Source organism: Brachyistius frenatus, unplaced genomic scaffold (assembly GCF_029030835.1).
Source record: "Brachyistius frenatus isolate BFR_SWC_R1_liver_20210118 unplaced genomic scaffold, ASM2903083v1 Contig_10, whole genome shotgun sequence".
Classification (NCBI taxonomy): domain Eukaryota; kingdom Metazoa; phylum Chordata; class Actinopteri; family Embiotocidae; genus Brachyistius; species Brachyistius frenatus.
This window is the reverse complement of record NW_027210609.1, coordinates 6,655,446-6,674,596: the sequence shown is the minus strand read 5'-3', so window position 1 is coordinate 6,674,596 and position 19,151 is coordinate 6,655,446. Positions and strand designations below refer to the sequence as shown.

The window sequence follows — 19,151 nt, the reverse complement described above, 5'->3', positions numbered from 1 at the left end:
AATGATAACATAGTGGAATTTTATGCAGCAATGCATATTAATAGTATTTTACTCATCTAGCTGGCTGAATTGAAACTATTTCTAACCCCTTTACATATTTTATATTCTGGTTGCCTAATTTATGATTCCCAATATCCAATATGGGTGTTGGTCCACCTGCAGAGGTTGTGAAATGATTGACAGATTGGGGCTGTAAAAATTGTCTGTGATACCATCTACTATGGATACTATATTTTGGAAGTAGGTGATAGTCTCAGAGGAAGCCTTTGCAGTGCAAATGGAGCAAAAGATCCTTAATGGATCACAGATTTTGGTGCACCACCACCAAAAAACAAATCTTCATAGAATGAATAGGCAAAAAAATTCACTTTTCTGTGCTGCCACAGCAATATTATAATAATTGCCGCACATCTCAATCAATAGAATTTTCTTCTGGCACTACTTCCGTTGTTGTGTCTCAAGAATTTCTGATTGATTGAAACGTTGCACAACAGTTGTAAGACGCAGTGCGAGAACCTTTTCTAAATCATATCGGTGCTGTATGGCTTTTTAATATTGGTATGAAAATAACCGTCATGGACAAAACAAATTAACAAACATGTTTAATGAGTTTTCAGGGGAAAATGGCCCCCAAAGGCACCATGCGTCTTTTATTGTTAGATACATTTGTTGATTACATAGTCCAACCTCTACTTTAAAGTATAAAATTGCAATGCACAATGGTAACAAAGACAATAGTAAACCACCTTAAACCAAAAAAAAAAAACTGCCCACACCATTCAGAATATGATACATTAGATATCTCATTATTAATTATCAATACCAGCACAATCACACATTATTTTCAGTGAAGCATATGGCAAACACTGAAAGTCAAAAGACAACAGAATCAAAACAAAACATTAATCTTGATAATGGCAAAAAAAAAATGTCTGTATAAAAGATAAATTGAGAGACCTGCTAGAGGAGGAGTGTTATTGTATTTAGCTTATGAAATATGACATTCAAAGCCAGGTGCAATTATGCCACCATACAATATCTTAAATTTGAACTTTTATACCAAAATTGTCCAGTGAACCACTCAGAGTAGACACTTGTCTAGCAGGACTCACGGGACAACAGTGAATCCTGTCTCTAATATGAGTCCTGCAATACTTTTAACATCTCCATGACAATGGAAAATCATCAACACATCTTCTGTACCCCCCTCCCCCCCTCCCGCTAATTCTTTTCCAACCCTATAAATAACAATCAATGGTCATACTCCACAGCACAGAGACAATAGTTCTCATTCAAGACATTTATTTCAATTGATTTAGAAATTATTGTCATGTCAGTAAAAAATAATTGTCTCAAATATCAAAACTGAACTTTTATCAATGGATGCATCTTCTCCACACAATACACGGAGAAGGGTGAAGCAAATGAACCAACTTCACAGCATATCTCTTTTTTAAACAAAAGAAACAGTGATTAACTTCTCTCCGCTTTAACCATGGTCTCTGTGCTGAGTTACTTGATCACAAATATGAACATAAATTCCCCCCCAAAAAAGAAATACTCCTATGTAACACATATTCCTTTAGCATCCACTGACTCACAGTACAGAAACAATTCTTTTTTTTTCTTTTATTACGCTACATAACTCAAGGCAGAAAATAAGCACTGTTGTTGCTGCACCCCCTTCTTGATCTTTTTAAGTGCAACCGAGCACACGTCTTCAAACAGAGAGAAATAACAGGGGATCTCTTAAGTAAGGCAAAGCCCTGGCTTTATGTCAGGATTGTAATAATACAAGACATCCTTAGTGTCAAAAGTCAGTAATAGAAAGATGCTTGTAAGACCTGATTTTTTTTTTTAAATTGTGTGATAAAATATATAAAAAAGCAGAACCTTGATAACACGGCAACACAATTAACCTTCTCCCTGTACACATGGACTGTAAAACTTGGGACGATTTTTTTTTTTTTTTTTTTTTTGTATAACAGGCTACAAGAAAATTTGTTATCCCATCCCATCCCGCTCCTCTGTGTGCCCGAAAACTAAAACTTCCTCAAACGATGTCGATCTGAGGTTTCTTTCCACTTTCTTTTCAAACAAAATACACCTGTATGACTATTTTCTGTTCATTTAAAAACAAGAGGTAGTAAAAAAGGCAATCAAAAGTGGCAGGTAATGATAAAATCTTTGGAGAAAAGGCACATGCTTTTCTAACAAACCGACCACAACAACACCGCCTGGCTCTGGTTTCCCCCCTTTCTGTGGTCCTATTCTCTACCAACTCTTTCAATCCTATATACACTTCTCTTGTTGCTCAGAGTGTGTTCCCTTGGATACTATAAGAGTCTTTTCAAACCTACACACATTCTCATTCCCTCCATAAAACATTTCAAGCTCCATCAATTACCGATACAAAAGTGACCCACTTCATCTGAATCATGTTTAAAAACATGGTAAAATAGCTGGTTGTCCACAATTCTTCAAAATTTCTTTGAGTGTTGGCACGTTGAGATTCACTCTTTTTTTCCTTGTATACTTTTTTTTTAAAGCATAAAATCTGTCCATGTTAGTCCGGTCTACCATTGTTTGAATGTTTTTTTTGTAGCATTTCCTGGATGGTTGAGCTGGTCGAAGAGAGATTGTGTCACGCTTTTTGTCTGGCTTTTTCAAAACCTCCCTGAAGAGCTGTTAGTCTTTAACAAGTCTGTAGACGTGATATTGAGCTCCGTGTTCACTCGTGGAAACCTCAAAAACAAAAGCTATACAGAGCAAGGTCTCCTGTGTGTCGCGGTTTGTCACCACCTGAGGAGCAAAACAGAAAAAGGAAAATGAATAACGTGAAGCAGCGCAGTTCAGAAATCTGACCGAGACGATCAGTTTATTATTTCTTAATTTATTGAAAGGAATAGTTTTTCCCTGTTTCCAAAGCTAGTCTAAGCTAAGCAGCTGCCCTACTGTAGCTTCATATTTACGGCACAGAAATGCGAGATTCCTGTTTAATATAACTGAGCGGCTGTTACCTGTAGGATCGTGAAGTTTTCAAGAACACTGTTCATCATGTATTTTTCAGGCAAGTGTTTGAGTTTGTGGATAAAGTTGATCATGTACTCGCACATAGGAGAGCGGTGGATCCTGTAAACACACTTTCCTCCCTCCAGGCGGGCGTACTCCGTCTGCAACACACACAGGAGGGTCAAAAACACACGACGGTTGGCTGGAAATGAGAGTATCAACCACATCAAGGCGGGTTCTTACCTCTACCTTCTCGACAACCTGCTTGCCAAACGAGCAGACTTTGGTAGAAACAGTGATCGTCATGTTTTCAATGCTGCTGTACTGACTGCTGACGCCGTAGAATGAACCCGGGCCATCCGGCATCCCGCTGCTGTTCAGATCAGCCTGCAGAGTGCAAACATTTTATCACAACGATTACATGTACATGTTTTGACACACACAATAACTAAAGTCCCTGATAGCACATGAACGTTAACTTAAGGCATTTTTGTTTCTGTGAAATAAAAAAAAATCCTTGACATTTTTGGGAAACAAAATGTGTGAGACTATTTACACGCAGAAAGTAAAATGTAGTGCACATCCCGGAACAACACATGGTGCATGTCTATAATCTTAAAATCACGTGCTCAACTACTACAAGCATTATTACGTCATAAGAAAAGGCAACATTTTACATAAGCTGAACTACTGTGGAAGAGCACAGTAATAACTAAGTGGCAGACAATAATAACAACTCACCCAGAATTTTACTAGGAAGAAAGCATTCTGAGGGCCTTTCTCATAAAGCTCTTTGAGCCCGCCCTTCTTCTCAGGGAACTTGTCGTAGATCTGCCGGATGTCCACGGCCTCAAGGAGCGGATCGCTGTAGGAGGGATTGGTCTGTCCAATGTGGACAAACAGGTGCTTGCTGTACTGCAGGGGACAGAGACAGAGGAGACAAGAAGGTCAGCTCCTGAACTTGATCTCAGCGCAGGAAATACTGCGAAGAGAAATCCAGTTTAAACTGCTCTATGTTAGAGCCACAACATACACACCTCTAACACCAGATGTGACCCAAAATGCATTTTAATGTTCTGTAATTCTCAACAATTGTTGTACATCGGAGACGAGAGCAATTCAGATGGAACCACACAACAAAATGTAAGACATTTTCCTCAGGAAGGTATGACAGCATGTTTGGTTGCCAAATGTTGAAACTTCAACTCACATTGTCTGGGTCTCTCTGGACCTCCATGAAGGCAGAGTACTCCAGCATACGCAGCTTAGAGGAGGCAATGGTCCGATCTTGCCACACCGGCACCGCAGTAGCACTCGGTGGAGGAGGCGGCGCCAAAGGCTCATAACCTGCACGTGAACGCACACAAACACATGCATTAATAAAAACATTCATTGTTGTTTTAATTTTTTTTTGAAACATTCACACAAGAGTTTTACTTCATACTTACTTGGTATGGATTGTTGTACTGGACCTGATAGGCCCGGGTATGGGGGCTGTGGAAAAGGTTTGATACTGAAAGACAATGAATGACCCAGTCAGACAAAGACCTCAGTCTCAAATGTTTGTGGCACATTTATCCTACTATGTCTGTATTTCTGGTAAATGTCTTTATTGTGAAAATTTGTTAGTGTCAAAATGTAAGCATGTGTTGCTGCACCAGCTAAGCGTAAGTCCACCTGCTTCATTGCTCCGTGATGACGCAAAACAGCATCAGCTAATTATATTTTTGCTGACAAATGTTGATGAGAATATTTACTGGAACGTTTTAAGTGAACACAAGTCATCAAACACTGTGAGGATTTATCTGTCCTATTCCTCTTTTTCACGATCACAGTTGAAGCAGTTAATTTGCCTGGTGGTGGTGGTTTACATCAGTGCAGGAAACATACAGTACAATACAGTGTAGAAGCAGAGTTAGTGCTGCTTCGTGCTCACAGTTGGACCTTGGCTAGGGGAACTTACGCATGGCTGTTGCGGCCAAGCACAGTCCTTCCCGGGTTGAGATCTAGAACCAGCCTGGTGTGCAAAAATGTGATTCGTTAAACATGCCCTGCAATACCCACCTGACATAAAACCTAACCTCCTCACTGATACACTCACTCATTTGTAATTTTACGTTTCTCTAATGCCAAGTTCTCTCTTTAGAAACGACACACAGCTTGATGTCCCTCCACAAAGATCCTGTGGGTTCAGTAAAGGGGTTTACTTACTCCTGAGAGGGTCCAGGCTGTCCTGGGATTGGAGCAGGCCAGAACTGGAGAGTCAGAAAAAAGGTCAATTGCCAGTTGTTGTTTTTTTTTTTTTTAGATCAAATGAAATGTAATTCTTACAACTAAAAACTGCGACAAAATACACTCAAATTCTGCAATCGAAATGAATGGATGTCTCACTCTGGCTGGTTGGTACGGGGCGGGAGGCAGCGGCGGAAGATGATTTTTTATCATACTCGGGGAGACGATCTGTGCAGATGACAGTGCTGCCATGTTCTGCAGGGCTTTGTCTTTAGATGCCTGATCCTGCAGGTTGACAAGAGAGAAATGAGGGAGGTCAACCACAAGGTGGCAGCATGACCTAAACACAATCTAATGCTGCATGTGATCCTAAATGAATGAATATAGGCACTGTTTAGTGTAGTGTGTTTGATGAACAATAAACATTTGAATTCTAAAATGAATACATTTAACTGTCAAAACAAGCCTGACATTAGCTTAGCTTAACAGTCTGTATTGTCCGAATAACGTTTGTTTGTAGGAGCAATTTGACAGAGTGAAGCAAAGAACAAAGAACAGAGAAAATGAAGCAGCGTTGTTCCAACAAATTGAAGGTCAGTGTGTTATCAGGATCACCACAGGAAAAACAAAAGAGATTCAAGTTGCATTGTCTGAGAGTAAACAAGGACAAATTCAAGTTTTGCTGAGTGGATTGAAATCGGTAGCACAAAAGATATCAAAAGCCGACCAATTTTTGCATTGAAATCACATGAAGGAGTTATTTTGAAATGGTGCATGACACATAGTTTCTGATTTACCAACACATCAAATGATATTTCAAAAACACATTTTCTTGCTCTTTTTTTGATGTTTGCAAAAGAAGGCCGTTTGGCCAATAAACTTTGCAAAAAGGAAAAAAGATGCCTCAGAAGTGAGGCCCCGAATCAAAGAACGACACCTTATGCAAAAGCAAGCAAGACTTTGATTTTGGGCAGAGGCTGGAGGGAGATTGTGCTATATCAGGCAGGATGGGTAGAAATATTGTGTTCAAAGCGTGGCTGTTTCCTAAGCATTGCCTCATTATGGGATAGCGATGGGGTGGGACGCCATGCCAGCAGAGGGCCATAGCAAAGGTACAGTGCACTGGGGCTGCCAAACAAAGGGGAGGAGGGAAGCATATTGCACAAGTCAGATTCACTTACCAAATTCATTGCCTGAATCAAAAAAGAGAAAAACCATTAGTACCGTGCAGTCCTAAATGATGTGTTGAGATTAATTTAGTTTTGTGGGCATGTGAGTTTGATAGTGCTTTCAAATCCAAGTTTCTTTTTTATATTGTGGACATGGTGTGCAGTGATATAAAAATGTAAAAAAAAAAAAATTCCATGTTCATGTAAATACACCATGAATCAAGAGTTTTCTCTGGTATAGCAGTTATGCAGTTCAGTGGGGACTGGGGGAGAAATGTGAGACAGTTTCTTTATTTTATTGGACAGCAGTAAAACCATGGGGAGACTTCGATAAATCTTTGCACAATATAAAGCAAAAGATAAGATAAAGTCTGTGTATAAATGGGGAACAACCCCGCCACCCCCAACAGTAAATCAACAGGATGAAAATCTGAATGAGGTCAGACCCTTGGAGGTTCAGTACTGAACAAGCCTTCAGTGCATTACGTCAGATGTACAGCTGGTACACACAGTCAGTATTCACCTCAGCTGTCACACTTTTTACTTCACATTTGTTCAGCTGATGCAACAATATAACTTTATCCTATTAAATCTAAAATATGAACTTCAAAAAGTAGCCTGGAAACTCATTGTTTTTTTTAAATGTGTTTTTCTACAACTATAAATACTTGATAAAGCTTTCGAAAAGGGCGTCGGCCGGGACTACAACACTTCAGGAGTTATTCAATATTTAAAAGCTATTAGAAAAAGTAAAACAACAATAACAAACTTGTCTCATGCAATAACCTGACCAAATTGTCCAATGTGGCTGAACCTGAGGTTAAAATTAAAAGCTCAGTAAACAAAACAGCAAGGACACCCCATGAGATAAAGTACATAATGAACTGCATAATATGTGGCATTGAGGGGAATGGGTTTAAATAGTAGACAAAAGGAGGAAATATGATACAAAAATGTGTAAAATCAAATATGTCACCTTTTACTGTAAAGGCATACAGTTTGTGAAAAAAAACCATCAATGTTTACTTATCCAAAAAAAAAAAAATCTTTGTCACATCAAAGTGATTATTATAATTTTTGTAAGAGCTTTATCAACCCCTTCTTGCAGGGAGGATAATATTCACTATAAATTGTAAGCCTAAAAAATTGGTACTTTAACTGCTAACCGCTGGCTAATTTTTAAGCCTGTCCACAAAGCTGACAAAGCACAGTGTTTACACATGCTGGCCCCCTCAAAATGATAACCTAAACAAAGTAAATCTCAAGCAGTACATCTTAAAATTTACAGTAACTTTATGATCTATGAACATTTTTAAAACATAATTTCTGATGCTTTAATGTGACACGAGTGGAAAGGTTACAAAAGTGTTCTTTGGGATTCCTGTGGCTTCAACGGGGAACGGCTGGAAGGCGGGGACGTCTTAATATGATGAGAGTTTCTAACAATTCTATGAAATCAGGATGAAACTCCTTGACATCTCATTTTCAACGGGTTGTTAAACTTTGGATAAAGATAAACATTTGTGAAGACCTCAGAAAGCGGATCAAAGGTTGATGCATCCACTTCCTTTTACGTTCGAACACCAGCTGCTGCTGGATACAGCATGTCACCGCTGACAAGAAGACTTCATGAAAAGGTTTTATTGTAAATAAAACCGGATCGCTACGGAAGCTGCTGTCCCCTCGAGTATTAGTCTGCATTAAGAGGTTAATTTGAGTTGAAGCTGGCACTACAGAATGTCACAGTATCTTTAGTATTCAGCAGTGTCTGCATATTATATACAAATATGTGACGATGTAAAAACAATAAATAAAAAAAAAAGAAGGATTGGAAGAACTACAAGACAGGTCAAAAGGAGTCACATTATGTCAACAATGTAAGATTATTCTCAGTTTATGTTGAGTTTTACAAAAGACATCAGAAACAGACACCTTGTAAGAACTAAAGATGTCAAAGTAAAGAGAGCTTTAGGGAAAGATGAAGTCTCAGAGGAGAACAGTAAACTGCAGAAGCATGGCTAGCACAGAGGACAGGTACAGAGCTGGAGCAACATGCAGCTAACTGACCTTTCACTGAGCTCGTCATGCCATTTAGTGCAGCATTCATTTCAAACATATGAACCACATATTACACTTTACTCCTATGGGTGAGCGTACATCTGTATTTAATACAGCTCAGACCGAGAGTAGGACTTAAACTAAATCAAGCTTTGTCTGTTGGTGCACTGCATGCATAGCACAGAAGCAGGATTGTGACAATTCCTTCCAGAGAATAAACTCCTAAATGTTATTCAACATATTTTGCATGGCAAGCGTGCATCCACTTCTGTAGCAGGAACAGGCCTTACTTCAAAGTATAGGACTGATAGTTATATTCACAAATTAGCTGGTTAGTGCAAAGCCAAGCCTTTACCAGCCCCGCCGAGGCCGCGGTGAAGCGCATACCTTTAGCTTTGACTGGATCTCGCGAGATTTTCTCCGGGCGAGAACCTGCAAGTGGCTAGAAACCTGCACAGAAGAATAGCCAAGAGGAGGGAAGTGGAAAGGAGACAGGGAGAGAGAAGACAAGGGAAGAAAGAGAGAAGCCGTAACCAAAGAGGAAAGAGACGCCCGGTCAGTGTTGCCGGGGGGGGGCAGGATGGCGGCACCTACCTTTATACCCGCCTGGTATTCACGAACTTTCTTCCGTGCTAACACCTGTATATGACTAGACACCTAAAGGGGTGTGAGACAGTTTTTGAGCATAACAAATAACATGCACTCAAACCCATGCATGCACAAACACATCCACGCAAGTGCAGACAAGTACAGTACACTCATTATTCTTCATTAAACAACAAACACATGGGATCTAAACAGGTAAAACAAACAATAAAAGTGGATATGAAATTGCTCATATTCCATATTAGGGCTGCACAGTTAATTGAATAAACTCATTAATTTACTTAATGACTTTCTAACCGACTGAATTTGACTCTTGTTAATACGTCTGGTAAATAAATTCTTCCACACAGGCGCTCAGCCTGTCCTTCATAATCCGCAGCTGCCTTAACTTGATTATAACTTCAAAAACAAATCAAAGCTTACCTTACTAACAAACAACCAATCGCTGCCAATTTGATGTTTATGTTCACACGCACACACTTCACACTCCGCAGCTGCCATGCTCCCTCCCAGCTAGCAGCTTTAAACAATGTAACTGAACTATGAGGGACAACGAGGCCAACGAAAATCAAACGTTGGGAAAAACAAGAAGCAGTCACGGTGCGGTGCGGATGAGGAAGAGCTGATAGGAAGAGCAAATACTACAAGAAAAAAAAAAAAAAATGTCCCCACTGAAGGAAAACACGACCAGCTTGTTTCACCGTCTTAAATACAAGCAGGGCACAGATTATGATGAGTGAAAAAGCAGCAGACACTAAATCTCTGACCGGGAGACTTTTCAGACAGAACAACCTGGTGTTTGTTAGTTCTACTGAAAATGCTGAAACTATTTAGTTCAGTGCGCACTTACGTCAGGAAATACAGTATGTAAAGTGTCGTATTTAAGCTATTTGATATTTGATTTCTTGTATTAACAAGAAATGTGAAACAATTCTGTAATTCTATTTCAAATTTTAAGCGCTTAAAAGGGGTATTAAACATTTAACCACTCTCACTAATACACAGTGTGATACCTTCTGGGCAGTAAAGGACTAGATTATAGATTTTGATGTAAAAAGAACCAAAACGACAAAAGTTTTCTCGCTATGGAATGTTTACTAAGTGTTTCTTAGGTTCTCAATACTTTATTGTCTGTTGCAATGTGCAGCACAAATAATTAAAAAATATATATATATATATATATTTTTTTTTTTACAAGTGTACATATTAACAACGAAGCCCATAAAATAACTCAAATAAAAATAACAACAACAACAAAAATCCCATCAATCCCACAGAAACCATCCTGCTGTCGTGAAAAGTCACTACAGAAGTTTACTCTTGGTTTTTGTTTTTTTTAAACAAAGCTCAATATTTTTTAAACATTTTAAATACAAGTATTTGCATTCAGGAAACGTTGGATAAGTTTAGGATGTAGGGATGAGTGCTACGGACAGCTTAGAGAAGTCAAAGAATTAAGTGACCAATCAATCGTTTCTTAGATTTTGGTGATTTTATAGGATTTGTTAAAAGAATTATATGTAAGGATCGAGTAATCCAATTCTTTGTAAATAAGTATGTCACCAGGAACTATAAATCCATTTAAAATTGTTTTGTTGTGATGATTTGTTTTAACTGTGGTGCATTTCGTATATATTGCGCCATGAGTAACTAAAACCCAAAATCATGATGTTCTTCTCATGCAAACACCAAACTTATGAAGCTCGTTTACCTGTTTTCTTGTGCGGGTTTTGCCTGTCCTCAGCTTGATGTACCTTGCTATCAATTCATTGCGACCTGTAACAAAGAACAGGAAGAAAATTCATGAAAGAAAATGTTTCCACATTTGTGGATTGCTGATAATACCCTGAAATGGACAGAAGGTGGCACTTTTGTCATTTCTTGAATTCAGATTCGGAGGAAAAGCAGTTTGACCTTTCCAACATCTCATCAGACTCAGCACTCAACACTTTTGTCAGGAGTCGCAGGGCACAATAACACCTCTGTTTCCTATAAGGCATTTTTCTAAATCAGACAGATATTACATGGTAGATTAACTTGTCTTTATTTGCTCATTTCACACCTCCTTAATGTCTGCTCACATGGCCCTGCAGCCTAATTACAGAGAGTGCTTGGAAAACAGAACCATGTTTTTCAAGACATAACATCTACGTTCCACATTCTGCACAACCTGTTTGTGCAGAGAACAGGCTTCTATTCTGGGCTTTCCTGGTCCTCTTTGCATTCAGTGCTGTGCACGAGATTTAACAAGAAGCAAACTGCAGCAGCGACCGAGCAAAAAGTCATCTTTGGTGTATGAGAAGTACAAAAAGCATTATTGCTGTGTCTTGAGGGAAAGACCGTCCATTAGTCTTTTTCACTTCTCTTCTCTGCCAAGTCACGCTTATACTGGATTTCTGTGGCTGAACATTGGGCCAAAGGGAGAGGTTGAACCGCTGTATTATTATGAATAATGACCGAAAGTCATCTAAACTTGCTGACAGAAATTTGCACCAAAAAAAAAAAAAAAATCCGTGCAAATGTGGCTTCTTCAACACATACAGTATAGACACACACAATAGACTGTGTCAGTAGTTTAACATCTTTCCAGACACGTAATGACAGGAGAAACAAGACCTGTTTTTTCACACACTCTTTAAGACTTGGCCTCCAAAAGCCCCTGGTTACTGTAATTACCATAAAAGTACTGCAGCCCATCTCCAGCAGGCTTGCAGCACTCACTGTACAAGCCAACCAGTCAGTCCGGCGCTTGGCCAGCAGAGCAGAGCTCAACTGTCTGCCGATACTGAGGTAGCCCCTCCTCTTCTGCCCCGGGCCAAGGATGGACACACCCGCTCCAGCGCCTCCGCATTCCTAGCATTCCTCTAAGCCTGTCACATCTGCTCTAGCCAGTCTGATTGGCCTGGGCCTGCGAACACAGCCAGAGCTCCACTGAACACACACATACTCATATGCACTTCCCGCTCAGGGGGAAGCAGGGGTTAGAGCTGGGGGAGGGGAGGTGAGGGCCATTAGGGTTGGGGTAGGGGGTCGAGGGGCAAAAGAGGAGGCAGCTGAAAAGGGCAGTAACTCTTGGAGGAAACACAAAGCCATAACTGTCTTTGCCAACAACTGCCACCTGGCAGCAGAGCAGCCCTTTTCCCAAAACAACACCACAGTGTGACCCCCGCAGTCAACGGCCAGCAGCACCTGCTGCCGACAGTCCCAACAGAGGATGGCAGAGAAAGAACAATGCCAGTTCGACCCCCACCCAACTGTCACTCTCAATCTCTTCAGCAGGGGGGCAGAAGGGGGGAAACATTGCATCGCCCCAACCACACAGGGTTGAACACATTTCTTGTTGATTAACAGAAACTCAGATCCAATATGAACTTAGACTGAGAAACATAGGAAGTTGTGGGAGAATGGTGAAGTGGAGCAGACTTTCAGCTAAATCTGTTGTTCACAATTAAAGTGATTATGGAGGGGATTTCAGCAAACTTGCCGCAGTGTTGAACACACTTAGTATTGTGTGGTGAATCACAAATCGGTTTTCTTCATCTTTTGAACCCTAAAGCTCTGGTTGTGAGCTGAGATAGCATCGTCAGTTGTTATTCCTCCAAAACATCTGGTTGTTATTGAGATATTTTAAATCAGTCCTTTTGTTTTACGCGATCTACAGTTTGGTGCTAAGACACGACTGTGAAGAGGGAAAGTAACTCCAGTGTTTGATTTGAAGTTTAAAACATTTTATTAAACGCTACTATGACTTGAATATGGAACTTTAAAACATGTTCACTGCTATTTCTTCTGCTCTGTCGGAGAAGATAAAGTAAATCATGATACCATCACATCATATTGATCAGAATCATGAATCAACCACTTCACATCAAATTTGAGAAACTATAGCATACAATGCAACCTGAAATAGGCTCAGTAGGCTCTGTATTCAGAACAGGAGGGTGGCAACAACAACAAAAACACACACAACCTGATATACAATATTAAAAAGAAGGTCCCATTTATTTATTTTTATTTCATTTGTGTATATAGTCTGTGTGTGTGTGTGTGTGTGTGTGTGTGTGTGTGTGTGTGTGTGTGTGTGTGTGTGTGTGTGTGTGTGTGTGTGTGTGTGTGTGTGTGTGTGTGTGTGTGTGTGTGTGTGTGTGTGTGTGTGTGTGTGTGTGTGTGTGTGTGTGTGTATTAATTGCTCTTATTTTGTTTTCTAAAATATATTTTTTTCTGAAAGAATTATTTTTTTATCCATCTTATTTCTTATATCTTATACGTATTTGTACTTTTTTTTTTTTCATGTTGTGTGCACTTTTTGGTTTTCTTTGCTTGCTTCTGTGACGACCGAATTTCCCCACCGGAGGATTAGATTAATAAAGTCAAATCTAATCTAGAACTTTGACGAAGCAGCTGAAGCAAACACACTTTTTGTGGCTTCCGCCAAGTTTCTCTTCAAATCAAAGACCCAGTTTGACTGGTTATATTAGCTGATCATGTATTAGTCACTTTGCTTCCTCAAACCTTGACAAGGAAAATAATAGAAATGTCTGTGTCGTCAAAGTGCAGCAGGTTGAACAGGCGTCTGCGGGAGGGGGGGGGGACAGTGGTCCACACTGCAAGGGATCATGACAGGTGCATACAAATAGACACACACACTTGCATAGATCACATGGACCGCCTCATTGTCCTCTGTCTCTATTTTCCCCAGCTCGTTCCATCTCTCTACCCCTTTTTCAAACAGCTCATGACACCCTTGTTGATTGCTCAACACCCACACCGATCGCTGCCATTCTTAACCTCTTCTCTGACAGGACCCGCCCATCTTTTTCTTTTTACTACATGACCACTGGAATTTTCCACTTCCACGCTAAGACAGTGAGCAAAAAAGTAATCTCTTCATTGCCGTTAACCCCCCACCCCCACCCCCAACCCTCCCACCTTCGCCTCTGCTGCACTGTCTCTCCCTGTGAACCCTTCCTACGCCCTTATTCTCTTCCCTCCTCCCTTCTCATAACATTGAGGTAATCCTAAATTGCTAACATACTGCTCAGCCATGACTAAAAACATTCCTAACATCTCAGCGAGGGGGCTGTCAGGGAAGCACCATGCCTGCTCAGTCAGCATTACCGGCTGCTCGGCCCCTTCTCTTATACCTTTACACACACATTCTCTCACAAGCGTGCACATGCGTTGACCCTGCTGCTTATTCAAATATGGTCTTTGAAGGTCAGAACAGTCAAAAGCCACCCTTCAGAAATGTACATCTTTCTTTCTTTTTTTTCCATACCCACAGTGCTTTGCAGCGGTGACAGCTGCAGGGCTGAGACAGAGAAAAGGTGTGTGATTGGGGTTTGACACACCTGTGGAGGCCAGAAGACAAGGCAAAACAAGACGGGCAACATTTTTTTCCTGTATAGTCTGAAGGCACTTCCTCTGGCCTTCAGGCGTAAAATGTGCCAACATTTTTATTATGAGTAAGAACGATTGTCTCAACTATTCTTAGAATGTTTGGTTGGCTTTGCTCATCTGAAAAGACTCTGCGAATAATGAACTAGTGTACCAGAGAAGTTCAGGTGCAGCTGACCACTCCTCCTATCTGTTATAAAGCTGTAGCCTGCAGCTCCTTAGCATAGCTTAGCATAAATAGAGTAAAACAGAGGGAAACTGGTAGCTTGGTCCTGTCTTTATGTTACAAAATCCACCAACCAGCAGCTCTTAAACTCAATAGTTAACACTTTTACACACATTTGTATTAAGCCAAACAAAAACAACAGACAACATATGTGGATTATGTGCCAAACAGTTAACCTGATGTACTTAACTCCAAGTCCAGCACAATATCTTATTGTTCTTACGCTTCTGGTCTTTGACCAGAATCAAGGAGGTAGAACTTTGTATAAATTGTGAGCTTAAGAGGTGCTGGAAAGTGGATTTTGTTACCTTTGGAGCCAGGCTGTATTCCTGCATTTCAAATCTTTATGCTAAGCTAACCAGCTGCTGGTTACACAACAAAAAACTGAGTATAACCCCTTTCAGTATTACCACTATGTTAAATAATTACAGATTCTGTCCATATAATGCAATATTATTAGCTTTCAGGTTGTTTTTTTTGTCTTGTACGTGGAATTTGACTTCAAGTAACGTCCTTCATGCTGTCTGAGCTGCAGCTAAAACACAAGTTTCCACAGACAATCTTTGTGCCAAGTCAGAAGCACGTACCCATCTGTTTTTCAGTAAATGGCAAATTGTGTGTGGAGTAATTTTTTTGAAGATGGCCCCTGCACATCCTGTTACTGGTAGCATGAATGTTCCTGTAGCTTACTGTGAAATAACTTTTGGTGCACTGATCTTGTAATGTCGTCTACTGTATCTCACCTGCTTGTTTGTTATAAGATCACATCTATTGCCAACTTAAAAATAATAGAATTATTGTAAGATTACACAAGTATGGATCATTTAGCATTTTAGTTACATTGCACCTTCTCAGTTTTATTGTATACTTTATTTAATGAAGGGAGACGAGTGGTGTCAAAAACGAATGGGGATGAATGTGTTAATGTTGGTGTGAAGAAATTCCTGAGAGTTGTAGTAGAATGTGGAAGTCTTATAATATAATACACGTTTTAGTAAAGTGGTTCTGACATACAGGAACACTTGGATGTAGTGCGTGATTACATCATAAACCAGTTTAACTTTAAGTGTCTCATGATCTGAAACAACTGGAGGATTATTAACATGTGTGACATATTTAAACTGAACGTTATGCTTCTTTGAACTCTTTGTCACCTCCGAGCTATGTAAATGACTGGAAATGCTACTCTGAAGTCTAGACAGGCTCGTGGAGCTGAGAACACACATGTATAAAACAGGCCTCTCGCTAATGGAAATTTGCAAAGGTTTCCCACCGAATGAAAAAAAAAAATCCTGGCAGAAAAAGTGGAATTCCCATTGGGAGGGATGACTTGCCTGCTTTTGGAGGCCATCGGGAGTCTGAGACTGCAAGGTAGACAGTATTACATACAGTGCAATCGTTAACATTCCCCTAACCTCACGTCAGGGCAGCTTTTAGATGTCTGAGGTAATCACCTTGTGAGAAGGCTTCTTCTGGGGCATGCCTGGGCTCTGCCAGCAGAGCCTCAGATGACTTATTGTAAATGGAGAGGGTGTTTAGTGCTCGAGAAAAAAATGGGCCTCTAAAAGGGGTCCTGACAGTTTGTTGCTAAGGGGGCAGGTTTGTGCACAGCCTGCCTCTTTGTTGACGTTCTCCTGACAAATGTGTGGTGACTGGGATACAACACTACCCGGCTAAACAGGACTGAAAGGTTATTTAGCTAATGTTAAAGGTGGTTGAAGAGGGTTCGAGTCTGGACTTAAATGTCAAATTAAAAGCATGTTGTAAACTAACTGTGTCGTTCAGGAACATACAGAACATATTTCCCAATATGTGCTGTTATGTTTATGTTCTTTAAATCTGTCTAAAATGAAAAACTGATGAATTTCTTTGATTCAAATGAAAAAAAAAGACTGCATTCATCACTGAATAGCATCAGATATTTGGAAACATAAACAGCATATAAATATAAGTCTATCTATTTAGTCCATATCTGTGTCTCTCAGCAGAAGAAGATTCTTGAGCTCAGTATTAAAGTCCTTCTCCGAGCATTGATTAAACCCCTAAAAACCTATATCTGTTCATCCAAATTACATATTTAAAAGTTTTTCAAAGAAGAAAATTCCCTAAAATCTTAGCGGCTTATATATAACTCAACACCTATGCCTTTGTTCAATATGTGATGTACGGATCTCTGAGTATTGAAATTGTCGCCGCCTCCATCTCCATCCCCGCTCGCCTGCAGCTCGATGATATAGAAAGCCCCATCTCACAACTCGACGGGATTGGTTCGTTCGGTATGTGATGTATGAAACCTTCGCTGTCTGAATCCGACTGACCAACTGTTGCTTTTTTCAAAGTAGAAATGCTCAGCCATGGTGTTGACTCCCTGTTTCACTCTCGCAAATAAAAACACACCACACTGACATGTTAACGAGGTTAAAAACCTGATTTTCACTGTAGGGGGTTTAAATCCAAATACAACAACTCAAACCACCCAAAATATTCAATTTACAGTGATCTAAAACAGAGAAAGCAGCGTGTTGGAAATGTTCTCCGGATAAAAAAAAAAAAAACTTAAATATTAAAAATAATTATTCTATACAAATAAATACGGATTGAGTATCTCTTGACTAATCCTTTGATCCACTTCTTGTTTCCTCACTGCTTAGCTCCTTAAGACAGGCTGAGAGGAACAACACAAGCTGCAGTAGCTCAGTAATCTCAGGTATGCTCTTATCCTTGAATATCCAAATCTGCTTGACAAATGAGAGGATAAGATTCCATCTTGGGTAAATCATGCCAAAAAACAAAACCCTATCAAACATCAAGTGTCTAAAAAGCCACCCGAAAAGTGGTGCTTGAAAAACAAACATTAATGTTTCTAAAATACACAGTCTGTCTGAGACTTCACTGCCATTGATTGATGGTTTTTCTGGTTGCGCTGAAGCCGGAATCAATTTCAACTTTCTGAGACATGATGGCCATTAATTAAAGGGCAGGAAATTCTTACAAAGCCTGACTTGAGGGGGTTGAGTTACAATGGTGAAAAGAACATAACTTCACAAAACCAGAAAGAGGTTTGTTGAGGACAGTGCCAAGTGAAACAATAAAGAAAGCAGCACGATTCCTGTCAATCAATATTTATTGCCGGTTCAGCAAAATTTCCAAATTCAAATGCTAAATGTAATTAAGAGAAGACTGTCTCAACAATAGGAGCGGAAGAGTGGGATCAAAACCATGGAAGACAACTGTGTTCAATTTCCTACACCTGGATGTCCATGATTCTACCAAAGGACTTGCCAACATATCCATCTGGAGTTTTTCAGGACATTAATGGCTCAACACCTGCAATTTAATGAACACGCTGCAGGAAACAGCATCACTATTCTGAAACCATATGGATGTTTAAAATCTTCGACAGAACAGCATGCCAATGCGATGTTTTTGTTCCAGAGTCTTGTTTCATGCTGTGCTAATTATTCTTAATTTAACAGAGCCATCCAGCATCAAACGCAGCACTTCTCTGAAAAAAACAGCTTCAGCCAGTCACCTAAAGGCAAAACTCTCCCAGTGATACCGGTGTGGGGAGAAACAAGCACATGAGGCTCAGCGATTAAAAAAACAAAACAAAGAGCAGGTTTAGCGACTGAAAACGTACTGAGGAAGAGAAGAGGCTGTAAAACAGCGGCATTACAAATCAGGCTGTAAAGAAAAACACTGTGAAGAAAGAGACAGGTGTAAATCAAGGGGAGAGGAATTGAGCTGCTCTCGACTGCCGAGAGAGTGCTGGTGTGACTGGAAGAACCTGCCCCTGGGTCACAGCACAACAGGTACAGACTTGTTAAAGAGAGCTTCGTGTGGAAAGAAAACATTCACCTCTGTGTCGAAGTTGTGACATGAGCACACAAGAGGAAGAAAACTATTTTTCTCATTTCTGTTTAGGGCGGTACAGTCGACTTTTTTTTTTTTTGCTTTTAGCCACAAATCTCTGTGGAATGGATGGTTTTCTCATTTTTGTGCATTCATTATGGAACTGATTTCTGTGTAATTGTTGTTCTTTTGTTGCTCTGGCTGTTATCCAGTGTACTCACCATACATTTTCCCCTCATCTGACAGGATGATTTTCCTCCTGCCACAGGGAGGGTAGATGGCGAGGGCCTCCTGGAAGCTCTGCTCGATATCGGGGCTCCACACGCCCTCGGCGTCCCCGTCGATGGTCTTGTCCTCGTTGTCCCCGTCCAGCCCATCTTCTGGGCTACCGTTGGCGCTCCACTCGTTGGACGCAATGGTGGCGGCTCCCCCTGGGCCCGACCCCGAGCCCCAATATCAAAGGACCTGTAGAAGATCTGTGGAGAAACAGATTTAATGTGTTCATCTTCACAGCCATCATTACACAACACATGAATCTCAGCCTACTTCATCCAGACAGTAAGATAAAGGGTTAAAGTCTGGGGTTGCATATAAACATG

At 40.3% G+C, this 19,151-nt stretch overlaps 1 protein-coding gene across 2 annotated transcripts; it reads right to left on the bottom strand.

The window, feature by feature from the left end:
- Positions 1–589: 589 nt before the first annotated feature.
- Positions 590–18,852, bottom strand: LOC138616653 (transcriptional enhancer factor TEF-5-like). 2 transcript variants are annotated; one of them, XM_069691112.1, is made up of 11 exons: positions 18,774–18,852; positions 10,789–10,853; positions 8,859–8,921; positions 5,404–5,529; positions 5,224–5,267; positions 4,461–4,525; positions 4,223–4,359; positions 3,754–3,927; positions 3,256–3,399; positions 3,021–3,173; positions 590–2,802 (listed from the first exon to the last, which is right to left on the bottom strand). In XM_069691112.1, the coding sequence occupies exons 1-11, from the start codon at positions 18,778–18,780 to the stop codon at positions 2,689–2,691; spliced, it is 1,092 nt and encodes a 363-aa protein (XP_069547213.1). In that variant the 5' UTR covers positions 18,781–18,852; the 3' UTR covers positions 590–2,688. The 2 variants fall into 2 exon arrangements, with proteins under 2 accessions (XP_069547213.1, XP_069547214.1); XM_069691113.1 differs by lacking the exons at positions 8,859–8,921; positions 10,789–10,853; positions 18,774–18,852 and adding exons at positions 4,976–5,029; positions 6,426–7,603.
- Positions 18,853–19,151: the final 299 nt, after the last annotated feature.